General features: G+C 43.0%; 1 protein-coding gene and 1 long non-coding RNA gene across 3 annotated transcripts; both read right to left on the bottom strand.

The window, feature by feature from the left end:
- Nucleotides 1-3,563: 3,563 nt before the first annotated feature.
- Nucleotides 3,564-5,479, bottom strand: LOC135561710 (uncharacterized). 2 transcript variants are annotated; one of them, XR_010459612.1, is made up of 3 exons: nt 5,465-5,479; nt 4,467-4,749; nt 3,564-4,169 (listed from the first exon to the last, which is right to left on the bottom strand). It is a non-coding gene; the product is annotated as an uncharacterized LOC135561710 (long non-coding RNA). The 2 variants fall into 2 exon arrangements; XR_010459611.1 differs by lacking the exon at nt 5,465-5,479 and having other exon boundaries at nt 4,467-5,451.
- A 237-nt stretch (nt 5,480-5,716) lies between these two features.
- Nucleotides 5,717-22,266, bottom strand: LOC115126499 (NACHT, LRR and PYD domains-containing protein 12-like). Its single transcript, XM_065003430.1, has 18 exons — nt 21,890-22,266; nt 21,466-21,632; nt 19,574-21,368; nt 19,317-19,490; nt 17,285-17,458; nt 16,931-17,107; nt 16,678-16,851; nt 13,483-13,656; nt 12,392-12,565; nt 12,052-12,225; nt 11,325-11,371; nt 10,645-11,188; nt 9,241-9,380; nt 8,607-8,644; nt 7,983-8,047; nt 7,636-7,850; nt 7,198-7,454; nt 5,717-5,878 (listed from the first exon to the last, which is right to left on the bottom strand). The coding sequence occupies exons 1-18, from the start codon at nt 21,958-21,960 to the stop codon at nt 5,738-5,740; spliced, it is 4,701 nt and encodes a 1,566-aa protein (XP_064859502.1). The 5' UTR covers nt 21,961-22,266; the 3' UTR covers nt 5,717-5,737.
- Between the last annotated feature and the right edge of the window lie 2,570 nt (nt 22,267-24,836).

The raw sequence follows: 24,836 nt of genomic DNA, 5'->3' as shown, positions 1-24,836 counted from the left end.
TGTTGTGACCCTGAATTAAAGCAGCAGACAGCAAGAACATGTTGAACCATCCTGCCTGTCTACTCTGCCTGGTCTCCCCACCTTCAGGGGTTGACTACAACTGTTGATCTGAAGCTGTGAACAAAGACATGGGGTCCAGTTCCCCAAGAAGGTTGATCATCCTGGAACAATGATTAATTTCCTTTTCTCAACACCATGTCGATGATGTCACGTCCCTTCTCTGTCCTCTCAGCTATCCCCCTTAGTGAGTCCATTTCCTCACTTCCTTCAGACAGAGTGACTTGTAATCCCATAAAGAATCCAAGGAAGGTCTTTGGTCAAGATGTCAACGTGGTGGTGTGTATCTTTGACTAGCCTGACTATCAGCTTCCCCCATCTGTATAGGACAAGAGATCATTCCAGTTCATTCCCTTAACAATCAGGATCTCTCCTGGTCAGGCCCAACTCAATGTACCATAGGGCACATGTCAATCAGAGCTCTCCCTGGTCAGGCCCAACTCAATGTACCATAGTACACATGTCAATCAGGAGCTCTCCCTGGTCAGACCCAACTCAATGTACCATAGTACACATGTCAATCAGGAGCTCTCCCTGGTCAGACCCAACTCAATGTACCATAGTACACATGTCAATCAGAGCTCTCCCTGGTCAGAACCAACAGAACCAACAGTTGTCTTATATATGGCGATACACATACAAGTTATATTTGCATGATTTAGCATAATTAATTAATCATTACCGTTTTGTTCCATTCATGTGACCGACCAATACTGGTTCATAACATTTGACAGACCGACACCTCACCAGTCTTCTCTCTAAGCTGAGACCTTGAAACTGAGATATGTCGTTCTCAAAACATCATCTGGGCTTACTGCCAAATTACAGCTACTGATAGTGAGGATTTGTACAGTCAGCCACTTGACGAACACACACATTGGTTTATAAAACAGCACATGAATAAAACACAGCATTTGTTATAAGAACAGCAAACATAATTTCCCTTCCGTACATGAAGGGCATTTTCTGGCATTTTCTGTATGATTGATGAGAAACTCCATATTGAAAATGTACGGTCCCTTACTAGACGTCCGCGAATGTTTCTAAAATTCGCAGACGGTGGCGGGCCATGCACCGGGGCCAGATCTTCCCGGGAATTAATCGAACGAAGTCTCTCTGACATTCGGTTTCCGTTTGATAAAATTTTCACATTTTGGTTATTTTTCCGCTGTCCCGGTAAATACCACCAGATGGCGAATGTAATCATATTGCAAATGTACAAAACATCACTAATCACTTCATGGCGATTTCTCCAAAAAAACGGAAAAGACTTCGAAGATGAAACTTGGTGAGCGTAGGTTTGGCATAATGGGCAGTTAGCCCCGAACAAGATGGCATTGAGGCCTCAACGCTTTTTGAGTTAAGGCCATTTTTCTGGGATTAAAGGTCAAAAACGAAAATAGAGCATTAATTAGACCACTTCACGTCAAACTACATGAACCTACGGTGTCAGGAAAGAAAGAACCAGACATTTATCTATCGTAATTTAAGAGAAATCGTACAATGTACAATTGGTGATGCTCAAAGAAATGTGTTTCCCCCCCCCCCCCCCAAAAGTTAGATCCAGTTGCGGCATGTTCAGACGAATCCGTTAAGGTGGGTTTCGGGACTCTACGTGATTTCTGTCATTTTCTGAAATAACACTCAATCATTCAACACTCTGTAAATAAGTCAGTTTTTAACATAAAGACTTAAAACTCAGAATTCTGTAAGAGCCTACCCCAAGGAGGATGTGTGTTCACTTTCAGCTTCCTGTGTCAACCGGAAGTGCCTTAAATTGGGGTCATAGGGGCTGTTTCGAAGTGTTTTCGATAACAATCCATCAGGCCACTATGAGGTCTACCTGTGTCGATTATATGCTTCCTGGAGCAACCAGAAGTGGTTAAATTCACCTAAAAGGTGTTTTGATATACCAAACCTGCTGTTTGTTTAAATTACTCCATTCAACCCTTTGTAGATCAGTCAAAACTTGACGTAAAGACTTTAAACTCAGGATTCTGTAAAAGCCTACCCCAATGAGGACATGTTTACTTTTAGCTTCCTGTGCCAACCGGAAGTGCCTTAAATTGTGGTCATAGGGGCTGTTTCGAAGGGTTAAAAAGATCAGATCATTCAAAACTTCCAATGTGTGACTAGGTATCCCTCATGAACTGTAAATCAGTCACTTATCCCATCAGATTTCCAAGAAAAGCTCACACAGCTAGGACGGAGTGACACAGTGTGGGGCTTAGAGACATACAGAGCCTGCAATAGTCACCTTCATTCGAACTATCAAAGAACTGTCAGACCTAGAGCTCTGGAACTTTAGAAACCTGTTCAGGAGCTCAATATGATAGTGCACAGTGAGTTATGTGGCTCTAGAAGGTTCTCAGACTGAGAAACAGCCTCGTACATTTGGAATAACTTCAATTCATTTTGACCATTAAAAAAATGACGACATTTAGAAAAGTCCCAGAGTCGCAAGACTTGGTGCATTGAAACCACCTCAGCCCATAGAGACGGACCCCAACATTTGTCCGATAGCGCATTCAAGGACCCCGTAGCAACAGCCTGAAAATGTGGATTTTCAGCACCAATTAAGATCGCTGCTCAGGCTCCAAATGACCTATCGAGCCAAAACGTGGGATTCAGCTAGGCCTAAACATAATGTCGGAACTGGACACGCAGCTAGAACGTTTTAAATTATTATTCTTTAAACAGAAGGAGCTGTGAATTTTGGGCCTGCTCTAAAATATGTGATAGTTGGCTTCTAAACGAGTTGGAAAAAGTGGGTGTGGTGTCAGTTTGTATCAGTTTGGTTTCAGAATGATATCTAATTGACTGATGGACGGTGACATTCTGGCTGACTTTGTCCATTTGCAATTAGATTCAACAGTGAAAAAACATCAAATGGACATGATGAAATCAACACAACGAGTGATAGAGAACCCCTATCACTGCCCGGCCATCCAGAGTTCATCTGGCCAGTCAATTTTGCATTTCTGCAGGAGTTTTGAGCATGTCAAATTTGTGATGGTATACGCCCATTGAAACATATTGCATATGGACAGGCATGCACCTGGTGTATGGAACGGGTTACCAGGAGCATATTTTTTTAAATGGGTTGTAATGCCTTTAGGGGGGAGTAAGGAGTCTATAGTAGGGTAGGGAGCACCCCCCACCCGTGACCATCCAATAGGGGGTGCCCCTGGTCATGTTGGACTTTTTTTTTTTTAATCGTTAAAAAACAACCGAGTCCCACTTCTCCCTCATCATACATGACAAATAGACCATCTAGGTTGATTCATGGCTTAACATAGTGCTATATATCGTTTGGGCAGTATAAATGCCATTTGGACATGATTCACTGACTTTGCGTTTGGAAACAGACTTCTTATGATCGTACATGGCAAATGGACATAACATCCTGATTTGGCAGTTTCAATGATTTCATATTGCATTTGGACATTTCTTATGGCATTGGTTCACTAACTTTTGACTTCCTATGTATTCATATTGCAAATGGACAAGTAAAACATTTTTTTAATTTTTTTATTATGACAATAAAATATGACAAAAGTATGTTCATACAGTTCTTATACATGTATAATTGACAAAACGGTCCAGAAAGCTCTTTTTTAGGGGGGTGGTACATCAACATTTGACTCTTGGGTCTTGATGTGCATTTGCAATATGAAAATCTACGGTGGAGCGCGCTCGCCATCTTTTGGATTTTTGCTGTATGACACTTGGCATTTGCCCTATGACATTTGCCATAAGCTTTGAATGAAATGGCGTATATTTGAGTGGTATTGGACACCGTGCATATGTTTCGTACAGTGCCAATATGTTCCCATTAATTTTTATCCATTTCGGGGGGGCGGGGGGGGGGTCTTCACTTACAATCATGTAAGTGTCTTTGTCCACAGACTAAAAGACAGTCCTCAGCATCTTCAGATTAGGTGAAGAAGTGTCTTTGTCCACAGACTAAAAGACAGTCCTCAGCATCTTCAGATTAGGTGAAGAAGTGTCTTTGTCCAAAGACTAGGAGACAGGCCTCAGCATCTTCAGATTAGGTGAAGTGTCTTTGTCCAAAGACTAGGAGACAGGCCTCATTATCTTCAGATTAGGTGCTACAAGACAGAGGGTGGAGGAGAAGGGAAGAGAGAGATCAGAAATTATGGAGAAGGAGGTGTGAGATACCTGAGATAATGATGTGATGATGGTCCTATGATACACCTGAGATAATGATGTGATGATACACCTGAGATAATGATGAGATAATGGCCCTATGATAAGACACATTTATTACAGGCAGCAACACAAAAACATGGTTCCATTCTGAAAAAGACTCTCTGATCTGGGTAGCTATGTTTTTATTTGACCTATATTTAATCATTCAAGGGAGGGAGAAAAGAAAATGGTCTTACCTAGATTCACTCAAGTACTTAACAAGATGGTGTTCATGTTCACTGAGAGCTTTTAGACAAGCTCCCGTCACTTCTTGTCCTTTAGGGAGGACTGCGTTCAGTAGTTCTCTCATTCGCTCCTGTTCAGTTGTTTCAGCTTTTATTCTGGAGTACTCTTCATCACCAATCATGTACTTTGATGACAGAACATCTGCTATTGGCTTTGTGTTTTTGACTCCCTGAATGAGTTCAGCCCTGTGTTTCTTCAGAAACTCCTCAGCAGGAATCCCAAGGAGTATTAATGCTTAAGGGGGGGGCAATTAAATTAATATGGTTTTAGGGTTAACAGCAGCTGTTTCTACATCTTGCAGTCTCTCCAGTTACCATTCCTCTGATAGGCATTTCTTGAATAGAGCCGACTCCAGGGTTGTAGGCAATTCCAATTGAAGTCAGTCAAAAAATAAAAATGAAATTCCTATTCGGTTTATTGAGAAGTCACTGAGAGTAAAAAGTAGATGCCCTTTTCCAGTTATTGAATTGGAATTTCAGTTTACTTCCTGAATTGACTGATTTATTTGGAATTGACGCCTACCCTGGCTGACACGATTGTCTATTCTACATAACATACAGAGCCTTGCAAAAGTGTTCATACCCCTTGGATTTCTCTATTGTGTTACATAGTGGGATTAAGATGGATTTAATTGTAATGTTTTGTCAACAGTCTACTGAAAATACTCTGTAATGTCAAATTGGACCGGTCCCCCATACATACAACATCTGGAAAGTCCCTCAGTCTAGTATCGCATTTCAAGCACAGATTCAACTTTCTACAAAGACAAGGCCTCATATACAGTGCCTTTGTAAGTATTTATATCATTACACCTTCATCACCCCACTGAACATGACGACCTTCATCACCCCACTGAACATGACTCATGAAGACCTTCATCAGTGTCCTTCATCCCAACTTGAAGAGATGTTAGCTCTTATAACCCATTTTATAAAACTCGTCCACTTACATGTTGGATGAGAGTACACATCTGAAAAACAATCAATATAAAATATCATAAAACATTTTAATAGATCTGAGAAAAGGACAGAGATTGACATACTGGAGAGAGAGCGATTAACTCCATCTCAATGAGTTTCCCATTATCATCTGAGCTTGGTGTGGTGTCTGAGAGATCGTAGGAGGAGAGAGAGACAGAAAGAGAGAGAGAGAGAGAGAAATAGAATGATATTCCAGTTATTCATATACAATATGACAGATTCATGTCCTCAGCCTGATGAAACTACACCTCTGGATTGATGGAAGTGGAGCGGGGATTCTTGAACGCAAACCAACTGTTCAGCTTTAAGGACCCGTTTGGACTTGACAGGACGAATTCTGAAAATCCTTTGGACACCTGATTTTTCTCCCGTTCCTGAACAGCCTACAAAATGAGCAATGTAGTAGTCAGTCAGAACAATGTAGTCTCGTAATTCACACAACATGCAGCTCACTGAGCAATCCATTTTTGTCAACAACAAAAAATGTGTATGTATTACAGATACAGGTATCCTGTGTCTGTGTGTATATGTATCCTGTGTTGTTTTCTCTCCTTCTCCCCTCACAGGTGAAAATCATCACTCCCCAATCAGTAAACAATCCAATCATCAATCAGAAGACACACTTCCTCCTGTTTCCTACCCAATCACAGTTCCTTTCCCTTGGTTTAAAAACCCTGTCAGTTGTTTGCTCTAGAGCTCAATCTCTCTGTAAATGCCATGTCTGTAGGTCTCTGTGTTTCACTCTCTCTTTGTTTATTAACCTCTCGTTTGTTTGAGCACTTTGTCATCACCTGTGAGTATTGTTTTGGTTATGGCGTTTGTTTGCTGGTGGGAAAAGGGGAAACCAAGACAAGTCACCCATGGGCATACAATACCCGTAGGTAGACTTTGTTAGATACACTAGTTGGAACTGGGCGGACCACCCACTGTATTTTTGGTTAATTAGTTAGCTAGCTGTTGTTAAAGTAGGCTAGTCTAGTTTAGGGGTGTTTTTGAATACTTATTGTTTCTTTTCTTGGGCACAGCTCAGCCCCTTTTCCTGCCCCCCCCATTACCGTGTGTTTACAAATAAACCTTGAGTTTGACGGTAGATTTCAGTTGTCATAGTTATTTCATTCTCACTTTTACTTTGTCACTATTAGAATTTGCATTTATGTTACGGGTCTCATTACCATCCCCCCTAGACTGTCGGGCCAAAAGGGATTCGTAACAGTATGCTTTTGTTTTACTATCCCTATTTTAAAGGTGTACCAGGTAAGTTGACTGAGAAGAGATTCTCTTTTACAGCAACGACCTAGAGAAGAGGGGGAAATTGAGCCAATTGGAAGCTGGGGATGATTAGGTAGCCATGATGGTATGAGGGCCAGATTGGGAATTTAGCCAGGACACCGGTGTTAACACCCCCAATCTTACGATAAGTGCCATGGGATCTTCAGTGACCATGGAGAGGACACCCGATTAACATGCCATCTGAAAGACAGCACCCTACTCGGGGCGATGTCCCCTTCACTGCCCCGGGCATTGGGTTCTCCTTCGACCAGAGGGAAGAGTGCCGTCTACTGGCTCTTCAAATGAACGAGACAGAAATAGATTTCTCACAGAGCTGCATGTTGTCTTTGTAATCTAGAGATTTTCAACAAACTATCAGCTTTCCTTCAGTAGGTTTCAACATCCTGTTGTCACTTCAGTGATAGTGGCTCACCTCTTTCTGACTGGAGTTTCTGAGGAGCAGGTACAGCCTTGAAATGACTGTTGACCTCTTTACTGCCATGTAGAGGACCACATCACAGTGGACATCTACGTTCCAAGACAGTAATCTCAGTATAACAGAGATAGGTGAGAATTTGGGATGGAGAATCTTAACATGGAATCTGGTGACCTCATGCACTTCCTCTAAAGACACTCCATGTTCCTCTACATGAAGAATCTTCATCTCATTCCTCAGGGAAGGGTTGGTCCCTGAACAACACAATACAAAGGAGATAGAAAGACATTGTATTATTCATCCAACTAAAATACAAAGAATATGCAGTACCAGATCACAGTAAACTCAAACTCCCAGAATAGTTTATTCATTCATTCAGGTGAAACTCAGTTACATGGAAATGTCTTTCTGAATACTATTTCTACATGGTTTTACCTAAACAGACAAAGTGTGGCAGATGAACTTCCTCCAGTTCACCTAACTCCATAGTGATGTCCAGCAATGGACCACTTTGTGTGTACTGCATGTCTTTCAGAAGTTGACTGTAGGGTTCCCAGTTCCTGAAGTGATACTTCAGAATGACATCTCTCTCACACAGCCAGCGGAGCCCAGACACTGTGCACTCATAACTCCCTTTGGGTGTCTTGTGTCTGAGGGCAACAACAAGATATGGGAGAGAGGGTCAATGGTCAAATGGAAAGGTTGAATTAGAAGACTATTCCCAAAGGTAATGGGGAAATACACTAGCAAGTGGAATGAAATGTTAAAAGTAGTTATTTTACCTGAACATTGTCACTCCCTGGACAGTGGAAGTCAAGGGTTCAATCTGAAGCCAGTGTGTGGAGTCCTGAACAAGGACAAGCATGCCAGTAATACATATGGGGCCTGTTTCCTGGACACAGATTGAGTCTAGTGCTGGACTAAAAAGCATGCTCAATGGAAGTTTCAATAGAAAGTTCTTTAAGGTCCAGGACCAGACTTAATCTGTGTCTGGGAAACTGGACCATAACCAAAGTAACTCATCAAATATATTTATTCAATGTTACATGGAATGCTGGTGATATATCAATTAAACTGTCTAATGACAAAATATGACAACAGCTAAAGTCCTGCATGCCTACAAGCAGAACACAGGACTGTCTATATCCCAGTATGAATGGTTGGTCACTACACACCTGGCTTTGAGACTGTGTTTATATTACTAAAGCAGAACACAGGACTGTCTATATCCCAGTATGAATGGTTGGTCAGTACACACCTGGCTTTGAGACTGTGTTTATATTACTAAAGCAGAACACAGGACTGTCTATATCCCAGTATGAATGGTTGGTCAGTACACACCTGGCTTTGAGACAGTGCCTGACTCCTGCAGGTATGTAAAAGTAAGAATTGACATTATGACTTACCTCAACATGGTCACAAGTCTTACAGCTCTGAGGAATCCCTGATGTCAGAAGTAGTTATTTAAAACGGACAATATCATGTAATAATGAATGAATAATTATTAAATAGAATTGTAATAAAAATTAATATAAGTGAGCAACAGTCTCAGAATGTACACTCATTAGCATAACATAATCTGACATTAGTGTTATATTAATTAATGTTTGTAGAAGCAGGAAACAACATCGTTCTGGTCCATGTTTTCTAGATGTTGGGGCCTGATTTCTGGTAGATCCTAGGATGAGAGCTTAAAGGTAGAGTCAGCTAAATGATGTTGTACGAGCAGCACCACAGATACTGTGATGAGCAAGATGCTTGACTTCTCTCTCACACAGTCACACACAGTATCTGCCCATGTGCACGGGTTCTCTTCACTCTCTCACAGGACCATAACAGCAGAGAAGTTTAGCCTTGCTCTCCAACACTCTTAGTTGTTGTAGAAATTGACCCACTCTGCTGTTTACTTTGTGCATCTACATCATATTGCTGACTCTACCTTTAAGTTTGTTTAGACGACATAGATCATGATTGAGAATCAACTATAATGAATTAAAATTTGATTTAAAAAGAATTATCATAAAATTATATAAAACTCACTTTCCTCAGGTCCAGACTTGATACAACTCTCTCCACCATGGTCTCTGGTGTCCTCAGGTCCAGACTTGATACAACTCTCTCCACCATGGTCTCTGGTGTCCTCAGGTCCAGACTTGATACAAATCTCTCCACCATGGTCTCTGGATTTGGTAAAGCAGAAGGATAGACTGTGATTAAACTAAATACAACGTATAAAGGCTTTATATAGCATACATACAGTCTTCATAAGCAGTACAAAGGGTGTATAAAGGGTGACAGGACAGCTCCCTATGTAGGGTGCATTGCCTAAATGTGACATAACCCACTATGTCAACTTCCATAAAGTCAATACTGATGGTGACATTACATAGCCCTTAGTGATGTGAAGTCACCAGGTATCATGAGTTACATTCCCCCCTAGAGATGAAGTCACCAGGTATCATGAGTTACATTCCCCCCTAGAGATGTGAAGTCACCAGGTATCATGAGTTACATACCTCCCCCCCCCCTAGAGATGTGAAGTCACCAGGTATCATGAGTTACATACCTCCCCCCCCCCTAGAGATGTGAAGTCACCAGGTATCATGAGTTACATTCCCCCCTAGAGATGAAGTCACCAGGTATCATGAGTTACATTCCCCCTAGAGATGTGAAGTCACCAGGTATCATGAGTTACATTCCCCCCTAGAGATGTGAAGTCACCAGGTATCATGAGTTACATTCCCCCCCTAGAGATGTGAAGTCACCAGGTATCATGAGTTACATTCCCCCCTAGAGATGTGACGTCACGTGCTGTGTGAGAATAGCCTGGGAACAAGGTCAGTCGTATAGTTTCAGCCTTATTGAAAAAATGTATCCTCCGGCAGATAAACATTTATAAAATAAATGGTTCAAAATCATCATGTTGCTCTTCAGTCCTCACCTGTAAACACACCACTACTACTAATCTAACTGTCTGTAGGTCCAACAGAACACATTAAAACACACCACTACTACTAATCTAACTGTCTGTAGGTCCAACAGAACACATTAAAACACACCACTACTACTAATCTAACTGTCTGTAGGTCCAACAGAACACAACACACCACTACTACTAATCTAATTGTCTGTAGGTCCAACAGAACACATTAAAACACACCACTACTACTAATCTAACTGTCTGTAGGTCCAACAGAACACATTAAAACACACCACTACTACTAATCTAACTGTCTGTAGGTCCAACAGAACACATTAAAACACACCACTACTACTAATCTAACTGTCTGTAGGTCCAACAGAACACATTAAAACACACCACTACTACTAATCTAACTGTCTGTAGGTCCAACAGAACACATTAAAACACACCACTACTACTAATCTAACTGTAGAAATGATTCCAGAGGAAAACAAATGATGTAACATTGCTATTTGACTCACCTCTGAATGTGTTGGTCATCTTTCTTACACAGGGTCACTGAGGAGGTTGACACCAGAAATCCAGGATAGAGGGGTTCAGTGAACGTGGTGTGTTCTGTGTGAAGGTGTGTCAGTGTACCAGAGGAGGACACACTATAGAAGGACAAAGTACCAGCTGACCAGTCCAGATACACTCCAACTCTGTTAGAAACAGGACCAGAGATGGATCTGCTGACTCCAGCATGGATAAATAAATAACCATGATAGCAGTATAAACACCAGGACTTCCTATTGGCTCCAATCCAACTGTCTTCCTCCTCTCCCTTTCTCTCCATTCCTTTGTACACCACACCAATGCCAGCCCTGTCACCATCCCTCTCCACCTCCCAGTAATAACGACCTCCAGATAAGCCTTCTCTGCAGAGAACTTGATAAAGACAGTCAAATCTGTCTGGATGGTCTTCATAATGCTGCTTCCCCACCACCCGTGTCACCTTCCTGTTCCCCTCAGACAGTATCAGGTATGGGTTTGCTGTATTTGGGTCCAGGGTGAGATGACAGGCATCTGTAGACAAAAGGAGAGTTTAATCAAACCACATCTTCACATAAAATGTTGTTTTGTCGGAACAGAACAAGTATTGATAAGTTACTATGTTACTATAGTTCTGAATATACAGTTAAATAGGATTGAAGAGACTTACATTTCCTCAGCCCTGATTTCAGCCTGCACTCTCCACCATGATCCACACTGTAGGAGAAACAGGTTATTGACTGACAAAGACTTAATAAAGCAGTCAACATTTAAACCATATTGTTGTGTTCTGGTGCACTATCCCAGTTCATTACTATCCTAGCTACTGCATACAGAACAGAGTACAATTCATTACTAGAGACATACAGATGTTCTATCCTACCTACTGCATACAGAACAGAGTACAATTCATTACTAGAGACATACAGGTATACTATCCTACCTACTGCATACAGAACAGAGTACAATTCATTACTAGAGACATACAGGTATTCTATCCTACCTACTGCATATAGAACAGAGTACAATTCATTACTAGAGACATACAGGTATTCTATCCCACCTACTGCATACAGAACAGAGTACAATTCATTACTAGAGACATACAGGTATTCTATCCTACCTACTGCATACAGAACAGAGTACAATTCATTACTAGAGACATACAGGTATTCTATCCTACCTACTGCATACAGAACAGAGTACAATTCCAACAGGATATCAGAGATGCAGAAGAAGAGTATTCATGTGGTGATGATGTATGCTGTGTTGGAGTGCTCAGCCTGCTGGGTAAACTTCCCCTTAATTCTACCATCATGTCCTCATGTTACTGACCCTACTACACTACATATGACACAACCGCTGCTCACACTATCAGGACATCTATTCTGACTTACTTCAGCTTCATCAGTTTATATGTGGGATCCACCAGAGCAGCTGAAAGCAGTCCCCCTGCAGAGTCTCCTGGGTGATTGTAGCTCAGGTCCAGCTCTTTCAGGTGGGAGGGGTTTGACCTCAGAGCTGAAGACAGAGCAGCACAGCCCTCCTCTGTGACCAAACAGCCAGACAGCCTACAGAGAGACACAACAGATGTCTAGGTTGGTGTGCTGGTGTCAATCATCTTGTAGGACACCCATCCATTTGTCCATGACACAAACATTGTGATGAAATATTAGATTTTCAGAGTTTGTGTTTTACTAAGCTCAATACCAACCTGTATGAAACAGCTGTACTTACCCCAGTGTGTGTAGTTTACAGTCTGGATCCTCCAGTCCAGCAGACAGCAGTGTAACTCCTGAGTCCTGCAGGTCATTGTCTCTCAGCTCCAGGTGTTTCAGTTGTGAGTTGGGTGAACTCAGGACTGAGTTCAGATCAGAACAGCAACCCTCTGTCAGACCACACTGACCTAGACTAGAGGAGAGTAGAAGACAAACTTCATCATTAGTTACACAAACACGCACACCTTATCGTAATCCAGGCACTCGTCATCTCCCGTCTGGATTACTGCAACTCGCTGTTGGCTGGGCTCCCTGCCTGTGCCATTAAACCCCTACAACTCATCCAGAACGCCGCAGCCCGTCTGGTGTTCAACCTTCCCAAGTTCTCTCACGTCACCCCGCTCCTCCGCTCTCTCCACTGGCTTCCAGTTGAAGCTCGCATCCGCTACAAGACCATGGTGCTTGCCTACGGAGCTGTGAGGGGAACGGCACCTCAGTACCTCCAGGCTCTGATCAGGCCCTACACCCAAACAAGGGCACTGCGTTCATCCACCTCTGGCCTGCTCGCCTCCCTACCACTGAGGAAGTACAGTTCCCGCTCAGCCCAGTCAAAACTGTTCGCTGCTCTGGCCCCCCAATGGTGGAACAAACTCCCTCACGACGCCAGGACAGCGGAGTCAATCACCACCTTCCGGAGACACCTGAAACCCCACCTCTTTAAGGAATACCTAGGATAGGATAAAGTAATCCCTCTCACCCCCCCTTAAAATATTTAGATGCACTACTGTTCCACTGGATGTCATAAGGTGAATGCACCAATTTGTAAGTCGCTCTGGATAAGAGCGTCCGCTAAATGACTTAAATGTAAATGCTTTCTCCTGTGAGATACATTCGTGAGATACTTGTGAATTTAGGGAAATTAGGAAACACAGGAGGTGAAAGATTCATTATTTTATTTTGTAAATAAATGTTTTCTTGGTAAATGTTTTGGGTAAGCTTCCTTGGCAACCATGAATACACGCCACTGCTCGGCACCCAGAGTCAAATCACGTATCAAAAATGAGATGTAGTTCTGAATTCACACACACTCTCTCTCTCTCTCTCTCTTACCCCAGTGTGTGTAGTTTACAGTCTGGATCCTCCAGGCCAGCAGACAGCAGTGTAACTCCTGAGTCCTGCAGGTCATTGCTTTTCAGCTCCAGTTGTTTCAGTTGTGAGTTGGGTGAACTCAGGACTGAGGCCAGATCTGAACAGCAACCCTCTGTCAGACCACACTGACCTAGACTAGAGGGCAGAAGGGAAAACTTAGCACACATCTCTGGTGACAGAATGGTAACTTCTGTCTGCCTCTGTGTTGAGTCTAAGATGGGGAAACATCATCTTTCATTGGAATCTATAGAAGAGAAATTGCAATATTTGGTTGGATGCCACAAATTTAGGAGCACCAGAATAATCTATTTTTAAATTGATTGAGATTTAGCCTGTTGGGCCTACAGTGTAAATTATTCCTACTAACTTTTAAAACACATCTGAAAATCACTTTTCACCTTTCTGTGCCACAAAATGTTTGCATATAAAGTTCAGGTTGATAGTAGGGCTGCACAACATGGGCAGAAAATCTAACTCTCAAACAAATATTGCAATTTTTTTGATAGATGTTTTATTTTTTATAGATCAAAAGACTTGAACTGTTGGAAACATAAATAGAATGATTATTCTAATTTTATGGATGGTGTTTAGCATGACAAAAAAAGCCAGGTAGGAGTTATGACAGGGTAGGAACCAAAGTGTTGGTGAGTGTTTCCCAGCGGACACTAATCACATTTAAATAGATGTGACATTTAGACAAAGATTTTAGCTAATTCAGAACATGCTGATCTACACCACCACTGGTAGCAACTTGTATTAGCGCTAACATGTGCATTTAGCTAGCCAGCTACCTAGCTAGCAATTACCATTATTTTAGGCACATGCCAGCTTGAGGCATCCAATAAACAGTTCGGAACAGTTCTTGCATTTATTATGAAGACATTTTTGTTCATTTTGGTCTTCGGGTTTTTCGGCTGTTCGTGCACACATTTTTTCTTGAGGCAAGCCGAAGTCGATAGCCGAAGTCAATGCCCCTTTGTCTGATTGGTCAACAGTAGAGATTATTCAATAAAGTATTTGTTGTCATTCAATGAGATATGACTTGTTTATCTGCACATTTTTTTCCATTTAAGACACACTACAGCAAACATCTTACTTGGTAAAATTGTACAACTGTCTGCTTTGAGTGACCTGGCGGCTGCAGTAAAGATCATAGCCTTTCCTATAAGCTGTTGAGAGTCGAGACCCACAACTGAGCCAAATGCAAATCTATAGAATTAAATACTCTCAAAGGGCCATTATTTGGATGACATTTGCACTGCAGTTTACAGCCTAGAGTGGAATTTTGTAAGACAATTATTCATTGCAATGTGGTGCTGTAGGCTAGATAATTGTATTGTCACTAAACAAGATCAATATGAGAGGGGTTTTTTTAGCTGCGTGTCTCATGTCTTCACTGTTCTTTCAGTGACGCACCATAGTCTTATATTAAATATTCAAATGACTGTATGTGTGGTTTGATATTAGCTAGTTATCCTATTGTAGATCTGGACAACCGATCCACTATTGTCACTATTTATGGTCGATAGAGGACAGGTTAAACAGGTAGACTGGTAGTATCATGACAGAAGGCGAGACAGGTTAAACAGGTAGACTGGTAGTATCATGACAGAAGGCGAGACAGGTTAAACAGGTAGTATCATGACAGAAGGAGAGACAGGTTAAACAGGTAGTATCATGACAGAAGGAGAGACAGGTTAAACAGGTAGTATCATGACAGAAGGAGAGACAGGTTAAACAGGTAGTATCATGACAGAAGGAGAGACAGGTTAAACAGGTAGACTGGTAGTATCATGACAGAAGGAGAGACAGGTTAAACAGGTAGACTGGTAGTATCATGACAGAAGGCGAGACAGGTTAAACAGGTAGACTGGTAGTATCATGACAGAAGGCGAGACAGGTTAAACAGGTAGTATCATGACAGAAGGAGAGACAGGTTAAACAGGTAGTATCATGACAGAAGGAGAGACAGGTTAAACAGGTAGTATCATGACAGAAGGAGAGACAGGTTAAACAGGTAGTATCATGACAGAAGGAGAGACAGGTTAAACAGGTAGACTGGTAGTATCATGACAGAAGGAGAGACAGGTTAAACAGGTAGACTGGTAGTATCATGACAGAAGGAGAGACAGGTTAAACAGGTAGACTGGTAGTATCATGACAGAAGGCGAGACAGGTTAAACAGGTAGTATCATGACAGAAGGAGAGACAGGTTAAACAGGTAGACTGGTAGTATCATGACAGAAGGAGAGACAGGTTAAACAGGTAGACTGGTAGTATCATGACAGAAGGAGAGACAGGTTAAACAGGTAGACTGGTAGTATCATGACAGAAGGAGAGACAGGTTAAACAGGTAGACTGGTAGTATCATGACAGAAGGCGAGACAGGTTAAACAGGTAGACTGGTAGTATCATGACAGAAGGCGAGACAGGTTAAACAGGTAGACTGGTAGTATCATGACAGAAGGAGAGACAGGTTAAACAGGTAGACAGGTAGTATCATGACAGAAGGCGAGACAGGTTAAACAGGTAGACTGGTAGTATCATGACAGAAGGCGAGACAGGTTAAACAGGTAGTATCATGACAGAAGGTGAGACAGGTTAAACAGGTAGACTGGTAGTATCATGACAGAAGGAGAGACAGGTTAAACAGGTAGACTGGTAGTATCATGACAGAAGGAGAGACAGGTTAGACAGGTAGTATCATGACAGAAGGAGAGACAGGTTAAACAGGTAGACTGGTAGTATCATGACAGAAGCAGAGACCCAGATGCACATGGTTGGAGTCTAATAATGTTTAATAATCCAAAAGGAGAAGGAAAGAGAATGGTCGTGGACAGGCAAAAGGTCAAAACCAGATCAGAGTTCAGGAGGTGCAGAGTGGCAGACAGGCTCGTGGTCAGCAGGCGGGTACAGAGTCTAGAACAGGCAAGGGTCAAAACCCAGGAGGGAAGGCAGATGAGGACATTAGGTAGTAAAACCCTTCAAAAGCGTGAATTTAACCCCCCCCAAAAAAAATATGACCTAAAAAAAAAAAAGGGAATGGGCTTTGAGAGGGTAGGTATTTGCTACTTGAGTTCATATTTCAAAACCAGAGTAAAATTAGCTAGACCTCAGCCACAACAGTGATTCTGGATTCTGATACCGAACACTCACCCCAGTGTGTGTAGTTTACAGTCTGGAGCCTCCAGTCCAGCAGACAGCAGTGTAACTCCTGAGTCCTGCAGGTCATTGTCTCTCAGCTCCAGTTGTTTCAGTTGTGAGTTGGGTGAACTCAGGACTGAGGCCAGATCTGAACAGCAACCCTCTGTCAGACCACACTGACCCAGACTAGAGGGCAGAAGAGCACATGATTAACACATGTTGAAAACATCCACATAATAACTCATACTGAAGATATTTAACTCACACTAGTGTCTGTATGTTGCAGAGTGGACTGGTTAGTCCAACACAGAGCAGCTCCACTCCTCTGTCTCCCAGGTCATTGTTGTGGCTGAGGTCCAGTTCTCTCAGGGGGGAATTTGGTGTCTGCAGAGCTGAGGTCAGAATCTCACAGGATTCATATGTGAGGTCACAGTGATCCAGTCTGGAGAGAGGAGATGTGTCGACACTGTTAAATAAGCAAAGCTTTAAGAATAATGAGATGCATTAAGACAATAACAGAAAGGCACATGATTTAACAATGTTAAAAACATAAACATACTAACTACATTCAAAATATTCTATATCAATACTCAGTGGATACTGAAGAAAATGTGCTTACACAAGTCTCTCTATGTTGCGGAGTGGACTGGTTTGTCCAACACAGAGCAGCTCCACTCCTCTGTCTCCCAGGTCATTGTAGCTGAGGTCCAGTTCTCTCAGGGGGGAGTTTGGAGTCTGCAGAGCTGACGCCAGAGTCTCACAGGATTCATATGTGAGTTTACAGCCAGCTAGTCTGGAGAGAGGAGATGTTGATACACAGTTAAATACGCAAAGCTTTAATGATACAGTATATCACAAGTGAGTACACCTCACATTTTTGTAAATATTTGAGTATATTTTTTCATGTGACAACACTGAAGAAATGACACTTTGCTACAATGTAAAGTAGTGAGTGTACAGCTTGTATAACAGTGTCAATTTGCTGTCCCCTCAACATAACTCAAAACTCACAGCCATTAATGTCTAAACCACTGGCAACAAAAGTGAGTACACCCCTAAGTGAAAATGTCCAAATTGGGCCCAAAGTGTCAATATTTTGGTGGCCACCATCATTTTCCAGCACTGCCTTAACCCTCATGGAGTTCACCAGAGCTTCACAGGTTGCCACTGGAGTCCTCTTCCACTCCTCCATGACGACATCACGGACCTGGTGGATGTTAGAGACCTTGCTCTCCTCCATCTTCCATTTGAGGATGCCCCACAGATGCTCAATAGGGTTTAGGTCTGGAGACATGCTTGGCCAGTCCATCACATTTACCCTCAGCTTCTTTAGCAAGGCAGTGGTCGTCTTGGAGGTGTGTTTGGGGTCGTTATCATGTTGGAATAAAGCCCTGCGGCCCAGTCTCCGAAGGGAGGGGATCATGCTCTGTTTCAGTACATGTTGGCATTCATGGTTCCCTCAATGAGTTGTAGCTCCCCAGTGCCGGCAGCACTCATGCAGCCCCAGACCATGACACTCCCACCACCATGCTTGACGGTAGGCAAGACACTTGTCTTTGTACTCCTCACCTGGTTGTCGCCACACACACTTGACACCATCTGAACCAAATAAACTTATCTTGGTCTCGTCAGACCACAGGACATGGTTCCAGTAATCCATGTCCTTAGTCTGCTTGTCAAACTGTTCACGGGCTTTCTTGTGCATCAGCTTTAGAAGAGGCTTCCTTCTGGGACGACAGCCATGCAGACCAATTTGATGCAGTGTACGGCGTATGGTCTCAGCATTGACAGGCTGACCCCCCCACCCCTTCAACCTCTGCAGCAATGCTGGCAGCACTCATACGTCTATTTCCCAAAGACACCCTCTGGATATGACGCTGAGCACATGTACTCAACTTCTTTGGTCGACCATGGCGAGGCCTGTTCTGAGTGGAACCTGTCCAGTTAAACCGCTGTATGGTCTTGGCCACCGTGCTGCAGCTCAGTTTCAGGGTCTTGGCCACCGTGCTGCAGCTCAGTTTCAGGGTCTTGGTCACCGTGCTGCAGCTCAGTTTCAGGGTCTTGGTAGTCTTCTTATAGTCCAGACCATCTTTATGTAGAGCAACAATGATTTTTTTCAGATCCTCAGAGAGTTCTTTGCCATGAGGTGCCATGTTGAACTTCCAGTGACCAGTCAGTATGAGGGAGTGTGAGAGCGATGACACCAAATTTAACACACCTGCTCCCCATTCACACCTGAGACCTTGTAACACTAACGAGTCACATGACACCGGGGAGGGAAAATGGCTAATTGGGCCCAATTTGGACATTTTCACTTAGGGGTGTACTCACTTTTGTTGCCAGTGGTTTAGACATTAATGGCTGTGAGTTTTGAGTTATTTTGAGGGGACAGCAAATTGACACTGTTATACAAACTGTACACTCACTACTTTACATTGTAGCAAAGTGTCATTTCTTCAGTGTTGTCACATGAAAAGATATACTCAAATATTGACAAAAATGTGAGGGGTGTACTCACTTTTGTGATATACTGTATGCATTAAGACAAAAACAGAAGGGCACATGATTTAACAATGTTAAAAACACACACATACTAACCATATACAAAATATATAAACACCCACAGTGGCTACTGAAGGACGTTAACTCACACTAGTGTCTGTATGTTGCAGAGTGGACTGGTTAGTCCATCACAGAGCAGCTTCACTCCTCTGTCTCCCAGGTCATTGTAGCTGAGGTCCAGTTCTCTCAGGGGGGAGTTTGGTGTCTGCAGAACTGAGGCCAGAGTCTCACAGGATTTATATGTGAGTTCACAGCCATCCAGTCTGGAGAGAGGAGATAATCAGTTAGATATACAAATCCTTCATTATAATGATACTGTATACATCAACTCAATAACAGAACTTACAGTGCTCTCTTGCAGGTTCTCACTACAGGCAGCAACCTCTGATAACCTTCCTTTGACGTGTTGTATGTCTTCAGGTCAAACTCCTCCAGCACCTCCTCTGACATCAGTAACAGGTAGGCCAGGGCTGAACATTGGTCAGGTTCTAGTATTGTTTCTGAAAGAGTTCCTGATCGCAGGGAGGTCTGCATGTCTTCAACTAGAGAGTTGGCACCAAGTTCATTCAGACAGTGGAACAAGTTGATGATCCTTTCGGGTGAGGATTCCTTCTTGATCTTGTTTGAAAGGTACCTGGCTGTTCTCTCAACTGCATTGGTCTGTGTTGTCCTTCCTGTCTGTGTCAGAAGGCCTCGTAACAGATTCTGATTGGACTCCAGTGAGAGACCCAGAAGGAAGCGGAGGAACAGGTCCAGGTGTCCATTCTCACTCTTCAAGGCCTGGTCCACTGCTCTCCTGTGTAAGTCAGACAACTGGATTGACTCTTTCTCTTCATCATCACTAGTGGGGGAGAAAACATTTTCCTTCTTGTCCAGACATGATTCTAAAGCATGCACTGCTGCTAGAAACTCCTGAATGCTCAGATGCACAAAGCTGTAGACCTTGTCTTGGTACAGCCCAGATTCCTCTTTAAAGATCTCTGTACACAATGCTGAGTACTCTGATGCCTCTGTGACATCAAGGCCACACTCTCTCAGGTCCTCCTCATAGAAGATCAGGTTGCCCTTCTGCAGCTGTTGGAAAGCAAGTTTAGCCAGTTTCAGGATCATCTCTTTGTCTGACTGAGACAGTTCCTTTGCGTTTGTCTCTGTGGCTTTGTTGTACTTCTTGTTCTTCGCAATGATTTGGATGAGTATGAAGTGTGAGTACATCTGGGTCAGAGTTTTGGGGACTTCATCCTTCTCTGCCTCTTTCAGCATCATCTCAAGGACAGTGGCTGATATCCAACAGAACACTGGCATGTGGCACATGATGTGGAGGCTCCTTGATGTCTTCATGTGTTTGATGATTTCATTGGCCAGATTCTGATCTTTGATTTTCTTCCTGAAGTACTCCTTCTTCTGTGGATCATTGAACCCTCGTACCTCAGTCACCTGGTCAACGCACTCAGGAGGGATCTGATTGGCTGCTGCAGGTCGTGAAGTTATCCAGAGTAGAGCAGAGGGAAGCAAATTCCCCTTGATGAGGTTTGTCAGCAGCACGTCCACTGAGGTTGGCTTCGTGACTTCAGAGCACTTCTCATTGTTTTTGAAGTCTAGAGGAAGTCGACACTCATCCAGACCATCAAAAATGAAAACTGTTTTGGTTTCACCATCTTCAATGCTGTCAATCTCTTTCATCTCTGAGAAGTAGTAGGAAAGAAGTTGCATCAGACTGTATTGTTCCTTTTTCAGGTTCAGATCACGGAAAGGAAGAGGAAACATGAAATGAACGTCCTGATTTGCTTTTCCCTCTGCCCAGTCAAGGATGACCTTCTGCACAGAGACTGTTTTTCCAACACCAGCGATTCCTTTTGTCAGCACAGTTCTGATAGGTTTGTCTTGTCCAGGTAAAGGCTTGAAGATGTCGTTGCATTTGATTGGTGTCTCTTGTGTGGTTCGTTTCTTGGATGCCATCTCTATCTGTCTAACCTCATGTTCATTATTGAGCCCTCCACTTCCACCCTCTGTGATGTAGAGGTCTGTGTAGATGTCCTTGAACAGACTTTGGTTTCCATGGTGTCCAATTCCTTCAGATATGTGTTGATACTTGTGTTTCAGTTTAGCCTTAATCTCTTGTTGGACTGTCAGCAGAGTTTGACCTGTAGGAAAACAATGAGAGTTGGGACTCATAAGTTTGTGTGTTTTATAATGGCCTTTGTACCATTCTTTGTAATATTATATGAAACACAGTCTTACTTCTTCTGTCCAGAAGGTTGTGTGTGATCTTTAATGCATCCTCACTGTCCAAACTCTCCACTTCCTTATTGTCATCTGGTAATGGTTCCTGGCTGAAAGCAGGTGGCTGATCACTCTTCATTGATAGCAGGCTGGTTGTAGGGGACTCTGCTCTGGGCTTCTGGACACTGAACAAAACAGGGAGACAGATCACCTCATCAATATTACATTAATACCTCATCTACTTCATTTTAACAACTGTATAATGGAACTTCTAGAAGTCCTGATGTTTCTTTTAAAGCTACAGTCTGCAATTGGTAAATCCATGTTTGGAATTTTAAATTAATTATGTAGATCTACATTCCATATAATTTGGGATTTGAGATCACTTTTCATTAGTTAGATTTTTTTAATAGCAATGTATATTTTGCAATTCATCTCTTACCTCTTTGAACTGGTGTCTTGAGTCATTTTAGAGGCAGTAGTCCCCTCCTTTCTCTCCCCAGAGAGACTCATTGTAGAGGCAGTAGTCCCCTCCTTTCTCCCCCCAGAGAGACTCGTTTTAGATGTAAGTCACAGCTCACTCAGCTACAATAAGTAATAACAGAACAGTATGTCTGAACATTGAAGAACCATTAACAATGACAACACTTTTATTGTCAGAGGTCAGAGTTCAGATACTTCTTGTTGCATTTAAACATACACAGTCCAATATTATTAATATTGACCCCATAACAACAGCTAGTCTACCTGGTTGGATCCCCTGACACCATAACAACAGCTAGTCTACCTGGTTGGATCCCCTGACACCATAACAACAGCTAGTCTACCTGGTTGGATCCCCTGACACCATAACAACAGCTAGTCTACCTGGTTGGATCCCCTGACACCATAACAACAGCTAGTCCACCTGGTTGGATCCCCTGACACCATAACAACAGCTAGTCTACCTGGTTGGATCCCCTGACACCATAACAACAGCTAGTCTACCTGGTTGGATCCCCTGACACCATAACAACAGCTAGTCTACCTGGTTGGATCCCCTGACACCATAACAACAGCTAGTCTACCTGGTTGGATCCCCTGACACCATAACAACAGCTAGTCTACCTGGTTGGATCCCCTGACACCATAACAACAGCTTGTCTACCTGGTTTGATCCCCTGACACCATAACAACAGCTAGTCTACCTGGTTGGATCCCCTGACACCATAACAACAGCTAGTCTACCTGGTTGGATCCCCTGACACCATAACAACAGCTAGTCTACCTGGTTGGATCCCCTGACACCATAACAACAGCTAGTCTACCTGGTTAGATCCCCACTCGCTGACTCCAGAACAACAGCTAGTCTACCTGGTTAGATCCCCTGACTCCATAACAACAGCTAGTCTACCTGGTTGGATCCCCTGAGTCCATAACAACAGCTAGTCTACCTGGTTGGATCCCCTGAGTCCAGAACAACAGCTAGTCTACCTGGTTAGATCCCCTGACTCCATAACAACAGCTAGTCTACCTGGTTGGATCCCCTGAGTCCATAACAACAGCTAGTCTACCTGGTTGGATCCCCTGAGTCCATAACAACAGCTAGTCTACCTGGTTGGATCCCCTGAGTCCATAACAACAGCTAGTCTACCTGGTTGGATCCCCTGATTTCATAACAACAGCTAGTCTACCTGGTTGGATCCCTGATTTCATAACAACAGCTAGTCTACCTGGTTGGATCCCCTGAGTCCATAACAACAGCTAGTCTACCTGGTTGGATCCCCTGATTTCTTAACAACAGCTAGTCTACCTGGTTGGATCCCCATTAGCTGACTCCATAACAACAGCTAGTCTACCTGATTGGATCCCCTGACTCCATAACAACAGCTAGTCTACCTGGTTGGATCCCCTGACTCCATAACAACAGCTAGTCTACCTGGTTGGATCCCCATTAGCTGACTCCATAACAACAGCTAGTCTACCTGGTTGGATCCCCTGACTCCATAACAACAGCTAGTCCACCTGGTTGGATCCCCTGACTCCATAACAACAGCTATTCTACCTGGTTGGATCCCCATTAGCTGACTCCATAACACCTGGGGTCCAAACACAACTAACTAAAATACATTACAGACATCGACTTTACAGTTTACATTGAAAGACGGTAGTAGACATTATAAACATTTACCAAGTAGACATTACAGACTGTTAAAATAGCTGACAGGTATTTCATCCTAACCCTTCGGCCTCATCAAGCAGCGCTTCAGAAAGACCAGAGTGAACACTTTGTCTGAGATTGCTGGTGTTGTGAAGAACAGCACAGTGACAGGGGTCACCATCCCACAGCTGGTTGGACTGGAGGATGGTACGGTGCTGGTGGAAAGTTATGGCTGGCAACAACACCTGACTCCGGTCTTCAGGCCACTGCCACAGATCAAGAAGTACCAGCACTTCAGATGAATATCATTTTCATTGCATTGTATGAGGTTATTCTTCATATCTAAACTCGGGAGGTGAATTGATGTTATGCAAGGTTGTCATGTCTTCTCAATTGGTTTAGTTATTTCCTGTTTTACAGCATTGATGCTCTGAAGCCTGGTGTTGTTGTCACCAAGGAGCGTTGGGACTCAGGTTTCTGTAGAGACCCATCCACGTTGCTAGATGTGGCTGGGGGGTATAGCATTTCTATCACATGACCAATCCACGTTGCTAGATGTGGCTGGGGGGTATAGCATTTCTATCACATGACCCATCCACGTTGCTAGATGTGGCTGGGGGGTATAGCATTTCTATCACATGACCAATCCACGTAGCTAGATGTGGCTGGTGGGTATAGCATTTCTATCACATGACCCATCCACGTTGCTAGATGTGGCTGGGGGGTATAGCATTTCTATCACATGACCCATCAGTTTAGTGTCTCGATTAGCATCATCTAACATTTATACAATATATATATCTGGACACTTTCTGTTGATCTGGAATTGTTCCTTATTGTAGGCTACTACTTTTAGTCTTAATCTTTACTACACTACTCACTGTTTATCACATGACCTCACATGTGAATCCTTAAACAGATGGGTGGGGTTAAGACTTAAAGGTGGTGTGAACAATGCTGAATGGGTGGAGACAAAGGAGAGCTCTCCAGTAGGTACACCTAAACATTCAGGGGCCATTTTCTCAATGGTGGGGTTTCAACTCTCAAAGCAGAATTACTTTCCCATTGTTCCTCAAATGCAGAGTATGATACACCATTTTGTATCTCTGTCTCTGATTTTTTTCCAATGTAAAAAACACATTTTCAAATGTTGCTATATAAGACCGAATCAAGGAGGCCGGTCACGTAAAGATTCAATGCCCATTACCGCACGTCACTTTTTACCGAATTGATGAGAGGGACTATTGTT

Source organism: Oncorhynchus nerka, linkage group LG18 (genome assembly GCF_034236695.1).
Source record: "Oncorhynchus nerka isolate Pitt River linkage group LG18, Oner_Uvic_2.0, whole genome shotgun sequence".
Classification (NCBI taxonomy): Eukaryota; Metazoa; Chordata; class Actinopteri; order Salmoniformes; family Salmonidae; genus Oncorhynchus; species Oncorhynchus nerka.
This window is presented reverse-complemented; position numbering and strand designations above follow the sequence as displayed.